The 26,979-nt window shown below is 33.8% G+C and overlaps 1 protein-coding gene and 1 long non-coding RNA gene across 2 annotated transcripts; one reads left to right on the top strand and one right to left on the bottom strand.

Annotated features, from left to right (window-relative positions):
* The first annotated feature begins 418 nt into the window (after positions 1 to 418).
* On the top strand, positions 419 to 25,250 carry LOC127705896 (peptidyl-prolyl cis-trans isomerase Fkbp12-like). The gene is made up of 6 exons (XM_052210263.1): positions 419 to 574; positions 3,699 to 3,746; positions 20,430 to 20,519; positions 21,440 to 21,462; positions 23,724 to 23,797; positions 24,733 to 25,250. The coding sequence occupies exons 1-6, from the start codon at positions 538 to 540 to the stop codon at positions 24,785 to 24,787; spliced, it is 327 nt and encodes a 108-aa protein (XP_052066223.1). The 5' UTR covers positions 419 to 537; the 3' UTR covers positions 24,788 to 25,250.
* LOC127705920 (uncharacterized) lies at positions 11,647 to 23,173 on the bottom strand. The gene is made up of 2 exons (XR_007984117.1): positions 23,038 to 23,173; positions 11,647 to 11,741 (listed from the first exon to the last, which is right to left on the bottom strand). It is a non-coding gene; the product is annotated as an uncharacterized LOC127705920 (long non-coding RNA).
* Positions 25,251 to 26,979: the final 1,729 nt, after the last annotated feature.

Here is a 26,979-nt window from a genome sequence, read left to right as displayed (position 1 = left end):
CCTCGATGGTTAATTAGATGGCGTCTAGACTAAAATACACACGGAATTCTGATACATACTATCGAATCCATGCATCGTAAATTGTTTATTTTAGACTTTTTTTAATTTGGATATACGTTTCATTATGTTATAAATCAATTTGAGTCAAATCAGTGAACATGAATTTGACCGTGAGCTAATCCGCGATGCCCCTTTAAAGTCCTAAATATATATGGTGGAATACCAGAAGTTTAAAATAGAAACGCATTTCTACCCCTAAAGTTATACAAGTATTTGAAAAGCTAATACTTGTAACACTTGTATTTGAATATGTATAGTATAGGGAAAGTCGATTTCCCGGCCCCTGAAATGGAAATGAGTAAATTACAAAAACGAACTCTCCCATTTATTCAATTTTATTTTAAACTGGTTCCTGGTTTCACTAATTTTTTAATGCATTTCATCCCAATAGAAACCACGTGGGGTATGCTTAGGATATCAGTAGATCACTAACGGTGCCAGCGACATATTATAGGAAGACCGCACTGCAGCACAAAAATGGGAGTAGAAGTTGCAACAACTACACCTGGAGATGGTAAAGTTATTGTGTGAAAATCTCCAATTTGAATTACGCAAGTTATAGGATACAATGGTGTTTGAACGTAACAATTGATTTGGAGCACGTGGGCCTTGGTTGATCCTAGCCGGTTCGGGCTTATTTGGTTTTTTCTTCAGGAAATGATTACGGATGCTCGAACGGGGGGTCCTTTAACATGTTAACTTGGTCTACAATTGGAGCAATCGGGATATATAAGCTTATAGCTATCAAGATTATCTCCCTTTGGTAATTTTGGATATTTCAGTTTGCATAATTTATAAACAGACTCAAAAACACAAGAAGTCCTGATCACTTAAAAATAACCATTAAACATATCCTTTCAAATATGAAAAATACAAGTATTTTAACATGAAATAGCTACGGATAGCTGTGTTTTAAAAGAATGATATCAAGAACCGTAACTCTATTTCCATTCTACATGTATGTATCTGTATCCTCGTGTATTGTGTTTTCGACCTACTTACATATACAAATGTATATCATTAGAATATAGCAAAGTACTCTTGACCAATGAAATTGCAGGATTGGATGCCTCTTAATTGTGAAAAAGTAATGTAAATCATGTTCTTAGTAAGGGATAATTTTATCCTATTATTTGGGTCTATTTACAGTTCAAAACAAAGAGTTTCTATAAATGAGTTACAACTGCCCTGAAGCACATTTATCAGATTGAAAGGATTTTATATCACACAGTGATTGAAACTGACTAAAAGTTGAATTGTGAAACTAACAAAAATCTCAAAATAAGTTGAGGTTTACTGGTGCAGTAAAATTGGTACCGTCAATGTTATTATGAAAATATTATTAACTTCAAATTACTATAAAATAAACAATACCAAAGCAATGCAAAAAAAAAAAAAGAAAAAAAATCTTTCAGAAAAAAAATGATCTAAATCAAGCTTTCCAAAACTTTGATTACTTGATCAGCGGTTGGGGAGAATAGTTATTTCCAATACATGTATTCCGATAAAAAAAACAGGAATTTAATTTTTAACATATTAAAAACTTTTAAGGGCATTATTTTTGAACATTTCCCTGACATAATGAAACAGTATTTGATGTAAAAAGCCGGATCAAATTATTGGCAGTGAAATAAAATTTAGTTGTAACTCAAATGTATTAATTGATTTAAACTGTAAATAAAAAAAGGATAATTCTTCACTAAAATATTACATGATTTAAATTCATACTCACAATCAGGAAACATACAATGTACAATTCCTACCTTTTCTTTCTACTGTTGTGTCACCTAATATCTATAACGCATTTTAAAAAAAAAAATTTCCCAAATGATACGAAAGTCCTCACATCACTAAAACTAATCCATAAATGACATGCCGAAAAAGGAAGTCATGCATCAATTATAAACATTGCACTGACAATGAAACTAATTCTTGAATAGATCATTTGAGCCTTGAGCACTTTACAATATTCTAAGTTTGTAAGAGAATGATAATCCCTTACTTCATGATAAGTACTCGCTAACGCTCGTACTTATTCATGAAGAGAAGGATTATCATTCTCTTACATATACATATTTCCCCTTTTATATGTTTGAACATATACATGCCTAATATTTTTTAGAGTCACTAGTATACTTTTACATTAAATAATTGTATCTAAAATATATTTTGATCTTAAATATTTATTTATTTGAGATCATTAGATCGATGGCACCTTTGTTGACAAAAACTAGCGTCTTGTGTTTTCGACCTATCTAAGAAACGGGTCCAAAGTCAGAAATGACATGTCGTACAAATCCGGAATTGGTTATAATTTGATGCCAATGTTTATATCAAGTTATTTGAAGTTTTAGAGGCGATTAAACTTATGACTTAATGAATTAAATGGTGACAATATACAACTATAAGATATAAAATATTATTTTGATATCTTTATTTGACTAGTTGTACACATTTCACATGAGGCACTTTGGAAACTTTGTAGAACCTTGTATACAGTCATGTTTCTGTTCAATATACTTTAGTGAAGGCATTGTGAAGTGAGGTTGGTGAGTATTGCCTGTAATCTCCCCTGACAGACTGCTGTTTCTGTGAATTAAAATTAATTGATATTTTATTTTTTTCAGCAAAAAGCTGTGAGGATCATCCACATTTCCGTATAAAAAATAACTTTAAGTATTACAACTAACCACATGACAGTCATGTGACGTAATGACCTTGATGTTAACTTCACATGCTAAAATCCTCGGCCATATTTCTAGAATATTTGTTTATTTTTGATAGATTCTTGTGGAAGGTAAAAATAGTATTAGTGAAAAGGTACAAAAATGTGATATCAAATAAAATAACGTAAATACTTAATTATAATAACTTTACTTGAAATATCTTCATCACACGTGGTATTATTTGCTATTATTACTAAATATAGCAGCCAAATGTGACGTCACACGGGCATGCGCAGCATACAGGAAGTGAAAGTAGAATTAGGTCGAAAACGTAAGACGGTCGAAAACATAATACGAGTCGATATGTGTAAGACAAAGACGAAAGTTTTATTTAAAGTTACTACATTTCAACACAAATAACATAATGTAATCTCTGCAGAAATTTTAACTGATGCATTACCTATATAGGTGTGAATTTATTCTCATTTTCATTAAAAGAAAATTTTTGTTGTTGTCTCAACTCTTAACATTTAATTTGATATACATGTAGTTGTCCTGCTAAATTCAAAATTCTGATTTTACAGCGAGACCATCATAACGCAACACTTATCTTGTCCTTTTAATGTTGTTTTTTTTTTTCCACTGTTTATATTATACTTATAGTGTTATCTAACATGTCTAAAGCAAAATACCATGTCACAATGTCTTGTGTATTATCATACAATACAGAGAGGCAGTTTTATTACCAAAGAAGCATGACATTGTTTGTTTTTGAAACCAAATCCTTGTAAGCGAGTGTGTCCATTTTTTAGCTATGCTAATAGTACTTCTAGTTTTGGTCTGACATGGATTAATGATATCCTGCAGTTTTTGATTTTTATGAAATACATGTAGTATGGCCAAACAATCATAAGAGTATACATGTACCTACGTTTATCTTATTTGTCTACTACATGTACATTTTTGTTTTAGGTACAAACTACCCTAAGAAAGGACAGACAGTAAAAGTACATTATACAGGTAAATGCTCTCTAATTATCTCTTAATTTATCAAGTGTAAAAAAGTTCATTTGGAAGGAACAGAAGCAGAAAGTTGTCAAATTTATTTGATTTTGGCTGCAAAATATGAGATTACCAATTTTTGTTTACCAGAAATTTGGAATTTGTCAATCAGACTGCATAATTGTCAAGACAGTCTGGCACATTTCAAGAAGCCTGGCTGCTACTCCTGACCCACTGAACAGAACATTGTGAAACTTTCACAGCTCTTTCTCACCTGTTTTACTTTTGCACCTTCTATTTGAACTTTGGCATGACTTGGACTTTGTTATATTTGTTCATGTACACACGTCAGTAGATGTTTATTTTGCTTCGCATCAGAAAATTTCTCAGAATCATCTCCATTTTGTGCCATTGTGCACCTCGTTACTTTAATTTTGATCCAAATTATTTTTTGGGTTTCACTTTAGCAAATCAAGGAATTTGCTTAGGGCAGAGGTTTGGGTTTGTGAACTCTTAATTTCAGTACCTCTAGCTGGTATGACGTTGTCCCAAGACATTTGGTTTCCAGACAATAACTTGAGTATAAGTGTATGGATTTCTATGAAATTGTACCTCAAGGTTCCATATCTTAAAAAGGAAGATTGGGATTGGTTTTGGGGGTTTACAGGGCTCACACTTCCTCAAAATCATAGGGAGAAGTGACTTCTCTTTTTGAAAGTGGTAGGGAGAAGTGGTAAGATTTGAAAGAGAAGTACTCATTCGCTCGCGGCGCTACAATATTTGGTTTTTACTATAATATAAAGAGCCATATGTATCCTTTTTTATGCCATAGCCGTGGGGGCATTAAGTTTTACCCTTGTCAGTCTGTACGTACATGTACGTACATCCCAAAATTGGTTTCCGTTCTCTGACTTGAGTTTGCCTCAACCAAATGTTATGAAACTTATACACGATGCTTATTACCACAAAACACAGATTAAGTTTGAATTTTGTTGGCGTCTCTTAAACCATTCTAGAGTTACAATGTATGCCTCTTTATAAATGGAAAAATTGCAAAATTTTTATTTTCTTCTAAATACATGTGTATTAAGTAATTTTTATACAACCGCAAAAAAATTTTGCAGTCGTACATTGTATATTGCTATGACGTTGGCACATTAGTTTTCGCACTCTAACTTTAGTTTAAGTGTATGGATCTCTATGAAATTTTACCATAAGGTTCAATACCACAAAAGGATGGTTGGGATTGATTTTGGGGGTTATGGTACCAACAGTTAAGGAATTAGGGGCCAAAAATAAGCATTTTTGTAACTTCCAGACATAACTTGTGTGTTAGTGTATGTATCTCTCTGACATTGTACCACAAGGTTCCATATCACAATGGGAATGCTGGGATTGATTTTGGGGGTAATTGCCTCCAAATTTTAGGAATTAGGGGCCAAAAAAGGGGCAAAAAACAAGCATTTTTCTAGTTTCATGACAATAACTTGTGTGTAAGTGTATGGATCTTTATGAAATTGTACTACAAGGTTCCATATCACAAAGGGAAAGCTGGCATTGAGTTTGGGGGTAATTGCCCAAAACGTTTAGGAATAAGGGGCCAAAAAGGGACCAAAAATAAGCATTTTTCTAGTTTCCAGACAATAACTTGAGTTCAAGTGTATTGATCTCTCTGAAATTGTACTGCAAGGTACCATACCACAAAGGGAAGGCTGGGATTGATTTGGGGGTAATTGCCTCAAAATTTTAGGAATAAGGGGTAAAAAAGGGGCAAAAAAAAAAGAATTTTTCTAGTTTCAGGACAATAACTTGTGTGTAAGTGTATGGGTCTTTATGAAATTGTACTACAAGGTTCCATATCACAAAGGGAAAGCTGGCATTGAGTTTGGGGGTAATTGCCCAAAACGTTTAGGAATAAGGGGCCAAAAAACAAGCATTTTTCTAGTTTCCAGACAATAACTTGTGTTCAAGTGTATGGATCTCTCTGAAATTGTACTGCAAGGTACCATACCACAAAGGGAAGGCTGGGATTGATGAATCATAAGGGGGTTAAAAAAATTTGGGGCGGGGGGGTTTCCTTTCTTTTCTTTAAAATTTTCCATTTTAAATTGGTTATTTCTGATTTATATATAAAAGCAAACAATAATGATATGGTTTGAATAGGTAAATTAAAAATTTCTAAGTTCTTGGACCACATTCATTCTGTGTCAGAAACCTATGCTGTGTCAAATATTTAATCACAATCCAAATTCAGTGCTGTATCAAGCTTGAATGTTGTGTCCATACTTGCCCCAACTGTTCAGGGTCGACCTCTGTGGTCATATCAAGCTGCGCCCAGGGGAGCATTTTATTTTTAGTGCTGAGACTCCTCAAGTTGTGGAGGTCATAAGTTTGATATCTGGCCAGGTGAAATTGAGTTAAGAATTGGTATTTGCTGCTTTTTCTCCATTAGCACTTATCATTTAGACTGATCAGCTCGAAGGCAGAATGTAATATGTCCTCCTGCAGACTTTTACATCCTGTCAACTAGCAGGTTAATAATCGGACACAATTTGTCAATCTAATAAATCCCCAAGCAGGTTTCATATACTTATCATATTTATAAACATGTTATTGTGCTGGATATGTTTGTAATAGTTGTGTCTGGACAATTTGTTGCCTTAAGTCAATCCTTCAATAATACACTATTTACAAATATTTTCCTCTCTAAATCAAAAGCTAGACCCATCCCTTTGTTACATCATCCTCGATAATTGCATGAAAAATTTGCACTGGAGGATAAGCAAACAACTGAGTGAGTCACTTTCTTGTTACCCAATATTCATGAGTTATAGTTAACAAGTGTTTAGGTCCAACTCCAATTTTCGGATTTCTTACAACAGCTATTCTGTCCGTTACCTTCATACAGCAGCTGTTCTGTTTAACCTTCATACACCATCTATTCTGAGTTACCTTCATACACCAGTTGTTCTGTGTAACCTTCATACACCAGCTATTCTGTGTTACCTTCAAACAGCAGTTGTTCTTTGTAACCTTCATACACCAGCTAATCTGTGCAGCTGTTCTGTGTTACCTTCATACAGCTGCTGTTCTGTGTAACCTTCATACACCAGCTATTCTGAGTTACCTTTACACCAGCTATTCTGATTTACTTTCATACACAAGCATTTCTGTGTTACCTTCATTCACCAGCTATTTAATGGTACCCTCATACAAAAACTATTTAAGATAGTACCTTTATACACCAGTCATTATACGACCCCAAAAATTTTTTGGGATCATATAATGGTATGATGTCATCGTCTATGTCGTCTCGTTGTCATCCGAAGACACGTTGGTTTCCGGACAATAACTTTAGTTTAAGTTAATGGATCTCTATGAAATTTTTTAAGAAGGTTCAATACCACAAAAGGAAAGTTTGAATTGATTTTGGGGTTGATGGTCCCAAACGTTTAGGAATTAGGTGCCCAAAAGGGGCCCAAAACAAACATTTTTCTAGTTTTAGGATAATAACTTGTGTATAATTATTTCGGTTGCTCTGAAATTGTACAACAATGTTTAATACCACAATTAGAAGGTTGGGATTCATATAAGGGGTTATGGGGCAAACAGTTTAGGAATTAAGGGCCTGAAAGGGGCCAAAAACAACAATTTTTGTAGTTTCCGGACAATAACTTGTGTGTAAGTGTATGGATCTCTCTAATATTGTACCATAAGAATCCATATCACAAAGGGAAGGCTGGGTTTGAGTTTGGGGGTAATTGCCTCAAACATGTAGGAATTAGGGGCCAAAAAAGGGCCAAAAACATGCATTGTTCTAGTTTCCAAACAATAACTTGTGTTAGATGTGTATGGATCTCTCTGAAATTGTACTTCAAGGTTCCATATATACTACAATGGAAAGAATTGGATAGAGTCTTGGGGTAATGCTCAAAGGGGGATTCCAAAAGTCGTGCGGGGAGGGGGGGGTTCCAATTTTTTTAAGGAATTCATATTTTTTTCAAAAATTTTCAAATTTCAAATTTTGTAAAAGTTTCAAGAAGTAATCTTCAATTGCACAGTATTGCGCAATAGATTTGTAAGATCTTTTACCACATTAAGTTTGTGTCAGAAACCTATATTATGTCAAAAATTTGATCACAATCAAAATTCAGACAGTATCAAGCTTGAATATTATATCCAAATTTGCCCCAACTGTTCAGGGTTCGACCTCTGCGGTCGTATCAGGCTGCGCTCAGCAAAGCATTTTATTTAAATTGGAGTTATCTTCCTTTGTCCATGATTATAGTTGAATCAACTACAATCAATGCTTTATACAATGCAATGTTTAATTTTTACTTCCACTGATAAAACACAGATCAAGTTGAATTTGGGTAGTGTCACTTTAACCATTATTGAGTTATGCCCCTTTATAAATCGAAAGATTGCAAATTTTTAGTTTCCATTCTGTAACTTAAGTTTGCCCTAACCAAACATTATGAAACCTATATACACAATATTCATTACAACAAAACTAAGATCAAGTACAAATTTTTTGTTTCTGTTTTCTAACTTTAGTTTGCCTCAACCAAATGTTATGAAACTTATACACAATGCTTATTACTACATAATACAGATTAAGTACGAAATTTGGTGGTGACACTTCTCCATTCTTAAGTTATGTCCCTTTATAAACATAAAAATTGCTGAATTTTTCGTTTCCGTTCTCTAACTTTAGTTCGTCTCAACCAAATGTTATAAAACTTATACACAACTGTTCTAGGGTTATGCGTGTTTACAAATAGAAAAATTGCTGAATTTTTAGTTTCTGTTCTCTACTTTAATTAAGCCTCAACCAAATGTTATGAGACTTACACACAATGCTTATTACCACAAAACTCAGATCAAGTTCAAATTTGGGTAGCGTCACTTTTACCGTTCTTCAGTTATGTCCCTTTATAACTATATGATATGCAAGTGGGGGCATCATCTGTGTCCACATGTGGACACTATCCACATTTATTTTTGTATAGGTGTTCAATTCATACCAGAGTCAAATAAAGCAGGGCTTCCAAAAAGTATTTGAGCCAGCCGGACATTTTTATCTTATCCCGATTTTTATCCCATAAGACTTAGTAACAAAAGGCAACCATAGTAATCAGTTGGACATCATATGAATTATCATTATTATGATTGACACAAAAACGGTATTTGACTTAATTTTTAATATAAATTCGATGTTCTGGCGCTAACTGATAAATTGGCAGTGCACTATTCGCAGTGTGCAACATCAGAGTATTAATATCAGTCTAAGACTCTTTATTTGTGCAAAATAACGCTGTCAATAACTTCACTTTCGTTTTTAGAAAGCACTTTTACCGGATGTTGACAATGGTAAAACACGGACCAGAGACAGATACGTAAAATCTGTGTACGTTTCAAAGCACGATTGAGTTTTTAAAGTAGATCTTTCCACGTTTTTTTCTACAGAAAAAGACTCGACAAGTACGTTAGATATAGGTATCAATGATATTTTTAGCATTTTTGAAAATTCGGATGCATAATTGAATCTCACACCTGCACACATGCGCACGAGTGTACTAAGTCAAACAACGGTGGTCCTGACGATTCTTCTCTTAAAACCTTTATTGCTACCTTTTTAAATTTTCATCAGTTCATATTTATATATGTTTTCTGATAATCTGAATCTTGTTGACAAAATTAATTCGATACAAACCGCTGAATTTTAAGAAAATAACTTTTAATAATTAGACTGTTAAATGTCCGGTACAAAATAGTTCACCTGTTGCCTGAACAGGTAAAATCAGTTGTCAGAGAACTAATTAATCCTGATTGTAATGAGAGGGTATTATAGTACGGTTTGTTTTGATAGTAATTATAATCATGTCACTTATATGACCGGAAATGTGTAGCTGTTTAAGGCAAAAGGTCAGCTCAAAAAGATCGAATAAACTTCGATTTTTTTCTTTCATTTTAAAATGTCCGTTTTTTTTCTAAACTATATTTTAAAATGACCGTTTCAGTCTTAGCACAACAAGTCATTTATATAATTTATCGGACTTGTCTGGAATATATGACCGTTTTGGAAGCCCTGAATTAAAGTAACAGTTGTTTCAGTTTATGTCTTAAATAGTCATTTATAGTTGCACAATTACATTAGTCCTCTTGTCAGAATCTACCAACTAAATATCTAGCACTACAAAGAACTTTTTTTTATATCAAAAAGGATAAGAAAGTATCATATATCAATTAAAATGCAATTAAAAAACTATGCTGTTTATCATCTTAATGAAATTCATTGTTTTTCATTAAAAAGATATAAAATTTAACAAAGTTAAGCAACTTTAAACAATAAATTGAAACCATGCATTTACATGGAAATATATACATTTATCAAGGAGATCTAACCAAAAGTCTGTTAATGCGTGTGGAACGCGTAATTTTCACTTTTGAGGTCATTATTCTTTTGTCATCTGTTCAATTCAGGCGTCTGTAATTATAGTAAGAATACAGATTTCGGTCATAGCTGGTCTGCTTCCGATGAATCCTGCCTCCGATCGTACAAATATTTTAATGGCGGACGAAGAAAATTTACGAAAATAAACAATGTTTGACAAGCAATTTGGAAAGGAATATGACGCTTTTAATGTAATGAATGGATCAAGCATTAACTAAAGGCAATTTTGATCACTTTCTAACGAAGTAACAAACTTATTTTGCCGAAAAACAGAATGTTTTGATATATACAATCTCGAGTATCAAGTACCGGAAGTGTCTGAATTTCTTCACTTTTAAATGAAAAATATGCTGTTTCAGTGACTTGGTAAAAAGGGGAAATTGTCGATGACGAAAACGATTGCAAGCGACTATTGTGGAATCACTTTTGACGGTCAGGCAAAGCGAAGTGACGGACGGGAAAGCAACTTTTTCGGCTCAGTCGCCTGCTAGCGTGAGCCCTGGGTATATGGCTCTAATCTTTTAGGAAAAAGGGGCCAAAAACAATTCTTTTCTAATACTTGGTATATTGCTTATTTCTTGAAATATCAATGAGGTTTTATTCAAAGTCTTGAATTTTTGGGGTTCTTCAATATGATGAATCTAACCATGTATTTAGATTTTTGATTTTGGGCCCAATTTTCAAGTTGGTCCAACTTTGGGTCCATAATTTGAATTTTGGAATTTGGGTCCCGTTTATCAAAGTGGTTCACATTGAGGTCCAAAGGGTTCCAAATTAAATTTTGTTTGATTTCCAGGGGTCACCACACCAGGCATTGTTAAACGACATTATCGCCCAGGATATTCACTTCCTGTCATTTAGACGGGGAAAATAGGGAGCTTTCCTTGTTGACATTGAATATGGTTAGACTTAAAATAAATAGATTTAGGAATTCTTTTTATCTGGATCATGATAAATAAAGATTTAGATTTTAATACATTATTATATTATTATTTAAAAAAGTGGGGGTATTATTATACTGTTTTATCTCTGTCTGTCTGTCCGTCCATCTGTCTGTCCCATGAACATTTTTCGTTGCATCTTTCTCAGGAACTACATTACAAGGATTTCTGAAATTTGGTTTCAGGGTTTATATGAGTCGGCTATACCGTGTGATGCTTTTTCAGATTCATCACTCAACAAAAGTTAATCATTTTGAGAATTTTTAAAATTTTTGTGTGGGGGTTCTATGATTTTGCTGTATTTGTTTCATTAAGCACACTCTTGTGCAAATATATGCAGACTAGTTTGAAAAAAGCTTTGAGATGCAGCAAAATTTGATCACTATTATTTGGTAATTGGTATTCTATGATATGCTGAATCCAACCATGTATTTATATTTTGAATATTGGACTATAATAGGTAAATGTCCCATTTCAAATTTTTTAGTTCTTAGACCAAATTCATTCTGTGTCAAAACTCTATGTTGTGTCAAATATTTAATCACAATCCAAATTCAGAGCTGTATCAAGCTTGAATGTTGTGGCTTTACTTGCCCCAACTGTTAAGGGTTTGACCTCTGCGGAGCATTTTATTTTTTATTTAAATTTACTGTTAATTAAGCAGTATACATTGTCTCTTCTGGTGGGTTACCAATATTTTATTAACCTTCAAAAGATTTTAATATGAAGTAGCTGTTAACTTCATATTTTAATTATCAATTTGGCGATTTCTAATTATAATGGCAGTTGTCTTTCTTTAAACATTAAAGGATGTTTAGCACTGTGAAAATAGACAGGAAAAAGGAAATCACAACACTGGAAATGCTGATTACTTATAGAAAATGTATACATAAGTTTTACTATAGCAGCTGTTCAAAAATGTACAAATCTTTTTTTATACGACCGCAAAAAAAATTTGTGGTCGTATATTGGTATGACGTTGGCGTCGTCGTCGTCGTCTGAAGACACATTGGTTTTCGCACTCTAACTTTAGTTTAAGTGAATGGATCTCTATGAAATTTTACCATAAGGTTCAATACCACAAAAGAAAGGTTGGGATTGATTTTGGGGGTTATGGTACCAACAGTTAAGGAATTAGGGGCCAAAAATAAGCATTTTTATACGGCCGCAAAAAAATTTTTGTGGTCGTATATTGGTATGACGTTGGCGTCGTCGTCGTCGTCCGGCGTCGTCGGCGTCGTCCGAAGACACATTGGTTTTCGCACTCTAACTTTAGTTTAAGTGAATGGATCTTTATGAAATTTTACCACAAGGTTCAATACCACAAAAGGAAGGTTGGGATTGATTTTGGGGGTTATGGTAATAACAGTAAAGGAATTAGGGGCCAAAAAGGGGCCAAAAATAAGCATTTTTGTAACTTCCAGACATAACTTGTGTGTTAGTGTATGGATCTCTCTGACATTGTACCACAAGGTTCCATATCACTAAAGGAATGCTGGGATTGATTTTGGGGGTAATTGCCTCCAAATTTTAGGAATTAGGGGCCAAAAAAGGGGCAAAAAACAAGCATTTTTCTAGTTTCATGACAATAACTTGTGTGTAAGTGTATGGATCTTTCTGAAATTGTACTACAAGGTTCCATATCACAAAGGGAAAGCTGGGTTTGAGTTTGGGGGTAATTGCCCTAAACGTTTAGGAATTTGGGGCCAAAAAGGGGCCAAAAAACACATTTTTTTCTAGTTTCCAGACAATAACTTGTGTTCAAGTGTATGGATCTCTCTGAAATTGTACTGCAAGGTACCGTACCACAAAGGGAAGGCTGGGATTGAGTTTGGGGGTGATGAATCATAATGGGGGTTCAAAAAATTTTGGGGGGGGATTTATTTTTTTTTCCTTTTTTTTCTTTTTTTCCTTTTTTGTTTCTTTTAAAATTTTCCATTTTAAGTTGGTTATTTCTGATTTATATTTAAAATCAAATAATAATGATATGGTAGGAGATACACACCAAACAGGATGTGTAAATTATTATATAATAAGTATTGTGCAATAGCAAGAAATTTTCAATTGCACAGTATTGCACAATAGCAAGAAATCTTCAATTGCACAGTATTGCGCAATAGCAAGAAATCTTCAATTGCACAGTATTGTGCAATAGCAAGAAATATCCAATAGCACAATATTGCGCAATAGCAAGAAATTGTCAATTGTACAGTATTGCGCAATAGCAAGAAATATTTAATAGCACAGGATTGTGCAAAAGAAGATACTTCCTATAAATTGCTTATTTCTTGACCAATTTCAATGGGGTTTTATTGTCGAGCCTGCGACTTTTGTCGCAGAAAGCTCGACATAGGGATAGCGATCCGGCGGCGGCGGCGGCGGCTACGGCGGCGGCGGCGGCGGCGTTAGCTAACTTCTTAAAAGCTTTATATTTTAGAAGATGGAAGACCTGGATGCTTCATACTTTGTATATGGATGCCTCATGTTACGAAGTTTCCGTCAGTCACATGTCCAATGTCCTTGACCTCATTTTCATGGTTCAGTGACTACTTGAAAAAAAAGTTCAGATTTTTTGTAATGTTAAATTCTCTCTTATTATAAGTAGTAGGATAACTATATTTGGTATGTGCGTACCTTGCAAGGTCCTCATGCCCGTCAGACAGTTTTCACTTGACCTCGACCTCATTTCATGGATCAGTGAACAAGGTTAAGTTTTCGTGGTCAAGTCCATATCTCAGATACTATAAGCAATAGTTCTAGTATATTCGGTGTATGGAAGGACTGTAAGGTGTACATGTCCAACTGGCAGGTGTCATCTGACCTTGACCTCATTTTCATGGTTCAGTGGTTATAGTTAAGTTTTTGTGTTTTGGTCTGTTTTTCTTATACTGTATGCAATAGGTCTACTATATTTGGTGTATGGAATGATTGTAAGGTGTACATGTCTAGCTGGCAGGTGTCATCTGACCTTAACCTCATTTTCATGGTTCAGTGGTCAAAGTTAAGTTTTTGAGTTTTGGTCTTTTTTTCTAATACTGCATGCAATAGGTCAGCTATATTTGGTGTATGGAATGATTGTAAGGTGTACTTGTCTAGCTGGCAGGTGTCATCTTACCTTGACCTCATTTTCATGGTTCAGTGGTCAAAGTTAAGTTTTTGAGTTTTGGTCTTTTTTTCTAATACTATATGCAATAGTTCAACTATATTTGGTGTATGGAAATATTTTATGATCTATATGTCAGTCACGCAGGTTTTATTTGACCTTGACCTCATTTTCAAGGTTCATTGCTCAGTGTTAAGTTTTTGTGTTTTCGTCTGTTTTTCTTAAACTATAAGCAATAGGTCAACTATATTTGTTGTATGGAAGAATTGTTAGCTGTACATGCCTGCCTAGCATGGTTCATCTGACCTTGACCTCATTTTCATGGTTCATTGGTCAATGTTTAGTTTACTTGGTTAATGTTAAGTTTATGTGACAGTTGTAATAAAGCTTTATATTTAGGACTATCAACATAATATCAATGATTAGTAAAGAAGGCGAGACATTTCAGCGTGTGCACTCTTGTTCTTGATTTCATGGGGTTCTTTAATATGCTGAATCTAACCGTGTATTTAGTTTTTGGATTTTGGGCCCCGTTTTTAAATTGGTCCACATTAAGGTCCAAAGGGTCCAAAATTAAACTTTGTTTGATTTCATCAAAAATTGAATTATTGGGGTTCTTTGATATGTCGAATCTAACTGTGTATTTAGATTCTTAAATTTTGGTTCCGTTTTCAAATTGGTCTACATTAAGGTCCAAAGGGTCCAAAATTAAACTTAGTTTGATTTTAACAAAAATTGAATTCTTAGGGTTCTTTGATATGCTGAATCTAAACATGTATTTAGATTTTTTATTATGGGCCCAGTTTTCAAGTTGGTCCAAATCGGGGTCTAAAATTAAACTTTGTTTGATTTCAACAAAAATTGAATATATGGGGTTCTTTGATATGCTGAATCTAACCATGTATTTAGATTTTTGATTTTTGGGCCCCGTTATCAACTTTGTCCACATTGAGGTCAAAAGGGTCCAAAATTAAACTTTGTTTGATTTCATCAAAAATTGAATTATTGGGGTTCTTTGATATGCCGAATCTAACCGTGTATTTAGATGCTTAATTTTTGGTTCCGTTTTCAAATTGGTCTACATTAAGATCCAAAGGGTCCAAAATTAAACTTAGTTTGATTTTAACAAAAATTGAATTCTTAGGGTTCTTTGATATGCTGAATCTAAACATGTATTTAGATTTTTGATTATGGGCCCAGTTTTCAAGTTGGTCCAAATCGGGGTCCAAAATCAAACTTTGTTTGATTTCAACAAAAATTGAATATATGGGGTTCTTTGATATGCTGAATCTAACCATGTATTTTGATTTTTGGGCCCCGTTATCAACTTAGTCCACATTGAGGTCAAAAGGGTCCAAAATTAAACTTTGTTTGATTTCATCAAAAATTGAATTCTTGGGGTTCTTTGATATGCTGAATCTAACCATGTATTTAGATTTTGGATATTGGACCATAATAGGTGAATGTCCAATTTAAAATTTTTAAGTTCTTAGACCACATTCAATCTGTGTTAGAAACCTATGCTGTGTCAAATATTTAATCACAATCCAAATCCAAAGCTGTATCAAGCTTGAATGTTGTGTCCGTTCTTCCCCCAACTGTTCAGGGTTCGACCTCTGCGGTCGTATCAAGCTGCGCCCTGCGGAGCATTTTATTGTAACTTCCAGACATAACTTGTGTGTTAGTGTATGGATCTCTCTGACATTGTACCACAAGGTTCCATATCACAAAGGGAATGCTTGGATTGATTTTGGGGGTAATTGCCTCAAAATTTCAGGAATTAGGGGCCAAAAAAGGGTAAAAAAACAAGCTTTACTAGTTTCATGACAATAACTTGTGTTCAATGTATGGATCTCTCTGAAAGTGTACTGCAAGGTTCCATATCATAAAGGGAATGTTTGGATTGATTTTGGGGGTTATTGCCTCAAAATTTTAGGAATTAGGGGCCAAAAAAGGGGCAAAAAACAAGCATTTTTATACGACCGCAAAAAAATTTTGTGGTCGTATATTGGTATGACGTTGGTGTCGTCGTCGTCCGAAGACACATTGGTTTTCGCACTCTAACTTTAGTTTAAGTGAATGGATCTTTTTGAAATTTGACCATAAGGTTAAATACCATAAAAGGAAGGTTGGGATTGATTTTGGGGGTTATGGTACCAACAGTTAAGGAATTAGGGGCCAAATAGGGGCTAAAAATAAGCATTTTCTAGTTTCCAGACAATAACTGTGGAACGGTGTATGGATTTCTCTGAAATTATACTACAAGTTTCCATACCACAAAGGGATGGTTAGGATTTGCTTTGGGGGTTTATGGCTCAAACCGTTTAGGAATTAGGGGCAAAAAAGGGGGAAAAACAAGGTTGTCCTGGTTAATGGACAAATACTTTAGTACAAAACATAATTTAAAGCAGTGTAAGGGAGATAAATCAAATACATCATTGAAATTATCTCCCTTACACTGCTTTTAAATTATGTATAAAGTAATGGTTAATGAACAATAAAGATAATTTAAAACAGTGTAAGGGAGGTAATCCAAATACAACGTTTTGGTTACTTCCCTTACACTGCTTTTAAATTATGTTTAAAGAAATGCATATTTATAAAGGAAGACCAGTAAAAATATTTGCAAATGTTGCATCTTTTTTTTTTACAAAAAAATCCATATGAAAGATTTGACACTATATTTTTAATTCTATTATAAAATAGATTAAGTTAGCACTATGGTAAATTTAAATGGGTAATTATGGTTGCCAACTCCATTGGAAATTTGAATTGAGATTATGACCATATCTTGAGGGAAAGAATTTTTTTGGGGAAAAAGGGGGGGGGGGGGGATAAAAAGAAATTGTGGGGGGTCAATTTTTTCTCATTTCAGATTTCAGGAATTAAAAAGAATTATTCTTCAAATATTTTTTTTTCAAATTTCAAATATTGAAAAATTTTAAGAAGTAATCTTTAATTGCACAGTATGGCGCATTAGATTTGTAAAATCTTTGATCACATTTATTTATTTGTTATGCCGAATCTAACCGTGTATTTAGATTTTTAATGTTGGGTCCAGTTTTCAAATTGGTCTACATTAAGGTCCAAAGGGTCCAAAATTAAACTTTGTTTGATTTTAGCAAAAAATGAATATATGAGGTTCTTTGATATGCTGAATCTAAACATGTATTTAGATTTTTGATTTTTGGTCCAGTTTTCAAGTTGGTCCAAATTGGGGTCCAAAATTAAACTTTGTTTGATTTCAACAAAAATTGAATATATGGGGTTCTTTGATATGCTGAATCTAACCATGTATTTAGATTTTTTATTTGTGGACCCCATTATCAAATTGGTTCATATTGAGGTCAAAAGGGTCCAAAATTAAACTTTGTTTGATTTAATCTAAAATTGAATTATTAGGGTTCTTTGATATTCCAATTCTAACCGTGTATTTAGATTTTTAATTTTGGGTCCCGTTTTTTAAATTGGTCTACATTAAGGTCCAAAGGGTCCAAAATTAAACTTAGTTTGATTTTAGCAAAAATTGAATTCTTGGGGTTCTTTGATATGCTGAATCTAAACATGTGTTTAGATTTTTGATTATGGGCCCAGTTTTCAAGTTGGTCCAAGATAGGGTCCAGTATTTAAACTTTGTTTGATTTCAACAAAAATTGAATATATGGGGTTCTTTGATATGCTGAATCTAAACATGTGTTTAGATTTTTGATTATGGGCCCAGTTTTCAAGTTGGTCTAAGTTGGGGTCCAAAATTAAACTTTTTTTGATTTCAACAAAAATTGAATATATGGGGTTCTTTGATATGCTGAATCTAACCATGAATTAAGATTTTTTTATTTGTGGGCCCCGCTATCAAATTGGTTCATATTGAGGTCAAAAGGGTCCAAAATTAAACTTTGTTTGATTTCATCAAAAATTGAATTATTAGGGTTCTTTGATATTCCAAATCTAACCGTATATTTAGATTTTTAATTATAAGTCCCGTTTTTTAAATTGGTCTTCATTAAGGTCCAAAGGGTCCAAAATTAAACTTTGTTTGATTTTAGCAAAAATTGAATTCTTGGGGTTCTTTGATATGCTGAATCTAAACATGTGTTTAGATTTTTGATTATGGGCCCAGTTTTCAAGTTGGTCCAAGTTGGGGTCCAAAATTAAACTTTGTTTGATTTTAACAAAAATTGAATATATGGGGTTCTTTGATATGCTGAATCTAACCATGTATTTTGATTTTGGACATTGGACCATAATAGGTAAATTAAAAAAATTCAAGTTCTTAGACCACATTCTTTCTGTGTCAGAAACCTATGCTGTGTCAAATATTTAATAACAATCCAAATTCAGAGCTGTATCAAGCTTGAATGTTGTGTCCATACTTGCCCCAACTGTTCAGGGTTCGACCTCTGCGGTCGTATCAAGCTGCGCCCTAGCGAAGCATTTTATTCTAGTTTCATGACAATAACTTGTGTGTAAGTCTATGGATCTTTCTGAAATTGTACTACAAGGTTCCATATCACAAAGGGAAAGCTGGTATTGAGTTTAGGGGTAATTGCCCAAAACGTTTAGGAATAAGGGGCCAAAAATAAGAATTTTTCTAGTTTCAAGACAATAACTTGTGTTCAAGTGTATGGATCTCTCTGAAATTGTACTACAAGGTTCCATATCACAAAGGGAATGTTTGGATTGATTTTGGGGGTAATTGCCTCAAAATTTTAGGAATTAGGGGCCAAAAAAGGGGCAAAAAACAAGCATTTTTCTAGTTTCATGACAATAACTTGTGTGTAAGTCTATGGATCTTTCTGAAATTGTACTACTAGGTTCCATATCACAAAGGGAAAGCTTGGTTTGAGTTTGGGGATAATTGCCCAAAACCTTTAAGAATAAGGGCAAAAAAGGGGCCAAAAATAAGCATTTTTCTAGTTTCCAGACAATAACTTGTGTTCAAGTGTATGGATCTCTCTGAAATTGTACTGCAAGGTACCATACCACAAAGGGAAGGCTGGGATTGATTATGGGGGTTATTGCCTCAAAATTTAAGGAATTAGGGGCCAAAAAGGGGCAAAAAAATAAGCGTTTTTCTAGTTTCAGGACAATAACTTGTGTGTAAGTGAATGGATCTTTATGAAATTGTACTACAAGGTTCCTTATCACACAGGGAAAGCTGGGTTTGAGTTTGGGGGTAATTGCCCTAAATGTTTAGGAATATGAGGCCAAAAAGGGGCCAAAAATCAAGCATTTTTCTAGTTTCCAGACAATAACTTGTGTTCAAGTTTATGGATCTCTATGAAATTGTACTGCAAGGTACATGTACCATACCACAAAAGGAAGGCTGGGATTGAGTTTGGGGGTGATGAATCATAAGGGGGTTTAAAAAAATTTGGGGGAGGGGATTTTTTTCCTTTTTTTTTTCTTAAAAATTTTCCATTTTAAATTGGTTATTTCTGATTTATATATAAAAGCAAATAATAATGATATGGTTCGAATAGGTAAATTAAAAATTTTAAGTTCTTAGACCACATTCATTCTGTGTCAGAAACCTATGCTGTGTCAAATATTTAATCACAATCCAAATTCAGTGCTGTATCAAGCTTGAATGTTGTGTCCATACTTGCCCCAACTGTTCAGGGTTCGACCTCTGTGGTCGTATCAAGCTGCGCCCAGCGGAGCATTTTATTTTTCTCTGCAGACAGTCATGACAGTACATGTACATAATAAGAAAAACTGTAAACATTGATATTTTATGTAAATCAATTTAATTGCTGTAACTGCTAGTGCTATAAGTATAGTATTATCAAAACATAAATTTCAATTGGTCATATTTAGTGTTGTTATAGGTTGACATCACTTGAAAAATGACCATATGGAGAAATATTTCATATGCAGCTAGTTGTTAACTTTAAGGGAAAGAGGAGTTAGCACATATGTAGACATTTATGTGGGTCGCGGGTGCTCTCAAGTCAGACTATTTATCTAATTTTGCAATGCAATTGGCTAGAAACTATTTCCACTAAAATGTTAAAAGTAAATTGATATTGAGTTATACTGATCGAAGTAATCAGGACCTATGTATTTTACTTGTGATATTTTGTGAAAGGATATCTAGACCTGCTGGACATTACATGTTTTCAGGTACACATGTCCCTACTTTCTTTCTTTTCTGCACAATAAAATGTAAATGTAAAACTTTAATATAAATATTACAGGAACACTGACTAATGGCAAGAAATTCGATTCATCAAGAGATAGAGGAAAGCCTTTTGAGTTCAAACTTGGCGTAGGACAAGTAATCAGAGGTAAGCCATTTATGATTATAGTGCTTTTATACCCCACGCAACGGGTTGCGGAGGGTATAATGTTTTTGACCCGTCCGTCAGTCTATCTGTTCGTCAGTCCTGTTTCTTGTCATCGCAACTCCTCTCAAACCACCCAACAGAATTTCACGAAACCTTTTTAGATAATAAGGACATACTATGTAGTTGTGCATATCGACAGGAAATTGCGATTTAATTGTTTTTCTAGGAGTTACGCCCCTTTGAACTTTTTTACTTTAATGTACTACTGCAACAGTTTGTCATCGCAACTCCTCTCAAACCACACAACAGAATTTCATGAAACCTTTTCAGATATTAAGGACATACTACGTAGATGTGCATATCGACAGGAAATTACGATTCAATTTTTTTCCCAGGAGTTACGCCCCTTTGAACTTATTTGCCCAATATACTACTGAAACCTTTTGTCATCGCAACTCCTCTCAAACCACACAACAGAATTTCATGAAACTATGTAGATAATAAGGACATACTATGTAGATGTGCATATTGACAGGAAATTATGATTCAATTTTTTTTTCTGATACAATTTTTTTTCTTGCACTTATTTTATTTCTTCAATGATAATGTGGGGACGTGGGGTATGTGAGCGTGCTCACTAAGGTTCTTTCATCTACAATTATTCTAGGCCTGTTAATTTTGATCCCTGGGGGAATGGAATAAAGCTTTACAATAGTAGTTATTCAATTTGTTTTATTTTTTGTTGTTGCTTTCTTAAATAAATTTTCATTTCTTCATACACAACCATAAAGAGAAGGTTGTATCGAGACACTTTCACTGGAGGGAAAAGGATACATTTGTTAAACAACTGTAACAAACATAAATGACAATGCTTTTGTTTATAAAATAAAATGACTAATTCTACCTTATTATTTTTGTAGGATGGGATGAAGGAGTAGCTCAGGTTTGTATGATATTGTTTTATTATTACACGACTCATTGGCATTTTATTGTCAACATTCTTGTTTCTATAAAAAAATTATCAAAATAAGATGAAATTAGAATTCAACATTTAATGTTAAAAATTTGCATTTTTTCCTACCCTTTAACTTCTTGTGATTTTTCTATGACCGCAAAAAAAATTTTGTGGTCGTATATTGGTATGACGTTGGTGTCGTCATCGTCGTCTGAAGACACGTTAGTTTTCGCACTCTAACTTTAGTTTAAGTGAATGGATCTCAATGAAATTTTACCATAAATTTCAATATCACAAAAGGAAGGTGAGGATTGATTTTGGGGGTTATGGTACCAACCGTTAAGGAATTAGGGGCCAAAAAGGGGCCAAAAATAAGCATTTTTGTAACTTCCAGACATAACTTGTGTGTAAGTGTATGGATCTCTCTGACATTGTACCACAAGGTTCCATATCACAAAGGGAATGCTGGGATTGATTTTGGGGGTAATTGCCTCGAAATTTTAGGAATAAGGGGCCAAAAAGGGGCAAAAAACAAGCTTTTTTCTAGTTTCATGACAATAACTTGTGTGTTAGTGTATGGATCTCTCTGACATTGTATCACAAGGTTCCATATCACAAAGGGAATGCTGGGATTGATTTTGGGGGTAATTGCCTCCAAATTTTAGGAATTAGGGGCCAAAAAGGGGCAAAAAAAAAGCATTTTTCTAGTTTCATGACAATAACTTGTGTGTAAGGGTATGGATCTTTATGAAATTGTACTACAAGGTTCCATATCACAAAGGGAAAGCTGGAATTGAGTTTGGGGGTAATTGACCAAAAAGCTTAGGAATAAGGGGCCAAAAATAAGCATTTTTCTAGTTTCCAGACATTAACTTGTGTTCAAGTGTATGGATCTCTCTGAAATTGTACTACAAGGTACCATACCACAAAGGAAAGGCTGGGATTGATTTTGGGGGTAATTCCATCAAAATTTTAAGAATTAGGGGCCATAAAAGGGCAAAAAACAAGCATTTTTCTAGTTTCAGGACAATAACTTGTGTGTAAGTGTATGGATCTTTATGAAATTGTACTGCAAGGTTCCATATCACAAAGGGAAAACTGGGTTTTGAGTTTGGGGGTAATTGCCCTAAACGCTTAGGAATTTGGGGCCAAAAAGGGGCCAAAAAACGCATTTTCTAGTTTCCAGACAATAACTTGTGTTCAAGTGTATGGATCTCTCTGAAATTGTACTGCAAGTTACCATACCACAAAGGGAAGGCTGGGATTGAGTTTGGGGGTGATGAATCATAAGGGGATTCAAAAAATTTGGGGGGGGGGATTTTTTTTTCCTTTTTTTTCTTTAGAATTTTCCATTTTAAATTGGTTATTTTCTGATTTATATATAAAAGCAAATAATAATCATATGGTTTGAATAGGTAAATTAAAAAAATTTAAGTTCTTAGACCACTTTCATTCTGTGTCAGAAACCTATGCTGTGTCAAATATTTAATTACAATCCAAATTCAGTGCTGTATCAAGCTTGAATGTTGTGTTCATACTTGCCCCAACTGTTCAGGGTTCGACCTCTGCGGTCGTATCAAGCTGCGCCCCAGCGGAGCATTTTATTATATATTTTCTGAGGATAAAACTTCTTAAAACAAGGACAGTTAAACAATAGTCTAAAATTTAGACCTTTGTCCTTTTTAGCCACCTTAGACTCTTTAAACTTTGAAGCTAATGAGCTACTTGCTCTTGCAAAATGCAAACAGAAACTGTTAAGTTTTGTTCTCTAACTTTAGTTTGCCTCAACCAAATGTTATGAAACTTATGCACAATGCTAATTACCACAATACACAGATCAAGTTTGAATTTTGTTGGCATCACTTTTACCATTCTAGAGTTATGCCCTTTAAAAATGGTAAAATTGCTGAATTTTTTCGTTTCTGTTCTCTAATTTAAGTGCACTGGACGTTAAGCAACCAACAATCAATCAATCAATCTAATTTAAGTTTACTTCAACTTAATGTTATGAAACTTATAAACAATGCTTATTTCCACAAACTCAGATCAAGTTCAAATTTTGGGTAGTGTCACTTTTACAGTTCTTGAGTTAATGGCCCTTTATAAAGTTATATTCAAGCGGGGGCATCATCTGTGTCCCATGGACTCATTCCCCATTTATCATGTTTATTTTTCCATGAAATAAAATATTGACTGACTTGTTTAAAATGTGAACTATATAATTTATCATGACATATATATATTTACAGATGAGTAAAGGAGAGCGAGCCATGCTGACTTGTTCACCTGATTATGCTTATGGAGACAAAGGTGCTGCAGGAGTATATCCTTTAAAATTAACTTATAACAAAGCATCTTTCATACTCAAATGTTGCTTTGTATGTAATATTATTCAGATCTTAAATACATGTTAGGATGTATTATTTTTGAGAGTATACAAATCTTCCTAAAATTAGGGGGCGGAAAACAACATGCTAATTCTAGAAATAGGATTTTGTGTCGTTTGAGAAGACAACAAATCATGGATTATTCAGTCAAATATATTGACAAAAATCAAGTGAAAAACAATAGAAATTACATTTAAGATACATTTGTAATACATTAGAATTTAAAAATAAAATTAAATACATTGTTTTGATAATTTCTAGATTATCCAGTAAGTCTTAAAACAACTAGATTTAAAAGTATTTATAATTGACTTGTTACAGAGAAATTATGGAAGCTTATCCATTTAATTGGACCTAAAAAGGCAAAAGACTTTTAAACATATTTGTTCTTGTCTTAGGTATATTCAATAATTGGATGCTATTTGATATTTAGTTGCATTCAAATACTGACTCTGCAAGACCCTCATTGGTACTCAATGTCTTTAAAAACCCTCCTCGTTGTCGCATTCAATTTCTATTTGTTACAAATGAGATTTTGTTTGACAACTATTCTTGGACAGATCCATATAAACATCTATTGACGTATAGCCTTATGGTAGATTTAGCAATCATTAATTGCATACAAAAAAAACATAATTTAATACATGTAGGTGTCTCATGGAGGTCCATGGCTAGACAATAATAAACAGCACAGTTTCTGTCTGCCCTGCCTAGAAAAACTTGGAAGAGCTGTTTCCAAGGTCAGCTACATCAACTGACAACTGATTTGTTTTGCTTTATTAATATATACCGGGTATAATATACATCTAAATCATTACCGACAGTACTTAATAGATGATACCTATGTCAATTTTTTCTTAACTGATACCACTATACCTCCAAATGCTGTGCTGAAGTTTGATGTAGAACTAATTGATTTCAAATAGGCCACATCAACAGAAGAAGATTTTTTATATGTAGTCTTAATGAGTGTAGTGATTTTTATATGAAATTTTTTGGTTTTTTAGGGACAAGTTCAATTTTGTGCAATCAAATCTCAGATATTTTCTGTTAATCTACATTGGAATTTAAATTATCTTTCAGTTTTGTATCGTATATGTATTGCATAGTTATGCAAAGAGAATTGTACCATGGATTTGAGTATCGGTATCATCTCAGGGTGAAAATGCTAATAATATGCATTCTGTTTGTCGATCAACAAATACTATTCAAGATCATTTTTGTCATCACAATGAAATCATTCTACTTTTTTAAAAACTTTTGGCATAATTTAACTATTTAATGTAATACAATATACTCTTTTTTTTAAATTTTTGATATTATGTTGTGATGTACATGTAGTTTTATACATTGATCATACAATACATATTAAAAAAAGATCAAATTTGATTTTGTTGTCTTTCTACCAAGTTATTGTTGTGTCATGATAAAGAATAACAATTTAATTAACATATTAAATTACTAATCAATGGGAATTCCTCCTGCTACCTGTATTCTTAAACCTGTTTCTGTTTTAGTCCCAGGTCTTGAAAGATATCCTTTTCTGATCTAAGTCGTCTTGCTTCACATTCAACTATGTCATTATTGACGAAGGGTTAGAACCAATGTCTTTTCCCAATCTTAGTTGTTTCTCTTCAACCCCCTTGTAAAAACAAGAATACTATCTCCACAAACTGCCTCTGTGGTCCTGTTGTAGCATGTTTGCCTGGAGTGCTAGAGGTCATTGGTTCTATTCCCGGCCTGCTCAAACCAAATACTTGAAAATTGGTGTTCACTTCAATATTTCCACTTACCTGCCTCAACTAGTTGCAATTTCCCTCTACTTCCCCATACGTTTGTCGAGTTTTTTTTAATATAAATACGGTAATACCTCCAGTTATCTCCCTTGCCTAACTCTTCAGTTTCTCTCGGCGGCCGCCATTAAAGCACATGCGTTGCTTTCCCCGTACTCTTATTTGGATAATTAGAATTTGAATCGTAAGATGGAGAAACAGGAAGATAAGTTTAAGAAGTGTGTAAGGTGTCTAGACAAGATGAACAATCTGGATGAGCACGATGAGTGTTACAAACATCGTATTTGTAACGCGTCATTCACATGCAAAATTTTCAAAAATTTGTCAAAGGAGCATCAGAGTTTGATCATGAAAATGATTGAAAAAGTGTTCAGAAGACAATACACCTAATCGCTATTTATTCCATTCCGGATAAGTTCTAAAATTACACAATTTTTTCATCCAGTTGACGCTATCTGGGACCCTGTTTAAACAATGCACCATGCATGATACTTTTTAATGAGACCTGTTTAAAACATCGTAAATACTTCAAACACAATATTTTTTTTACTTTAATTTGAGTTTGGAAAAAGTGGATCATAATCTATCAAAGTTTCCTATTGATCGCTTTCTAAATTTTTCCCTCCCTCAGCTCGTTACTAATGACCTTTGTTTGCGGCCTGTTGACCCAAACAGGAAGTTGTCTAAATGACTGTTTTTTCCGGATTGGACTAAATAGCGATAAGGTGTATTAAATTGAATAAACTGTCTCAATCCGCCTGTGTAGACGGGTTGACAGATTTCAAAGACATAAGTCCACCTGTGGAGGCGGCAGTCAGAGCTTCAAAGGACGACACTGTCACTTAAGATACACCTGACAACAGCACTTGTATGGTCGATATTTCGGCAATTGTACAAGAACAGGTACAATTGCAAATACAAAACTTATTCAAAAAGAAATTGATTGATATCAATGCTAATGTTCTTGAAGTTCAACCTGCTGGAAAGCCTAGTTCTGCAACTTTGCAAAACCAAAGGCCACATTTTGACAAATTCAAAAGCTATGACGATCAGATGTCTTTAATGACGAATGTTGATCAAGATCAGGTTTCTTGATCCAGAAGAAAAGATTGATGATGGGTCTTCATCGCCACGATCTAGTCAAATGTTTACATGCACCCTAGTTGAGGTACCACAAGGGGCACCTGGTGCTTCTGATCTAATTGAGTGGGTTTCATTTATTCATAAAATGGCAACAGTTCTCAATATAGAACCTGAATCAGACTTAAGATCAGGAACGTCCTTCTTTTGTTTCGGAAGATTAAAAACTGACAAGAATGATAAAA

The sequence above is a fragment of the Mytilus californianus genome, unplaced genomic scaffold, assembly GCF_021869535.1.
Source record: "Mytilus californianus isolate M0D057914Y unplaced genomic scaffold, xbMytCali1.0.p SCAF_1, whole genome shotgun sequence".
NCBI classification, from domain to species: Eukaryota; Metazoa; Mollusca; class Bivalvia; order Mytilida; family Mytilidae; genus Mytilus; species Mytilus californianus.
Note: the sequence above shows the minus strand (reverse complement) of the source record. Positions and strands in the feature narration are given on the sequence as shown.

What these genes read in the sequence shown, in the direction of transcription:
- LOC127705896 (XM_052210263.1), top strand. Translation starts at nt 538, where the DNA reads ATGGGAGTAGAAGTTGCAACAACTACACCTGGAGATG. An exon ending in CGTAGGACAAGTAATCAGAG is followed by an intron (nt 20,520 to 21,439) that starts GTAAGCCATTTA and finishes TTATTTTTGTAG; the next exon opens with GATGGGATGAAGGAGTAGCT. An exon ending in GGGATGAAGGAGTAGCTCAG is followed by an intron (nt 21,463 to 23,723) that starts GTTTGTATGATA and finishes ATATATTTACAG; the next exon opens with ATGAGTAAAGGAGAGCGAGC.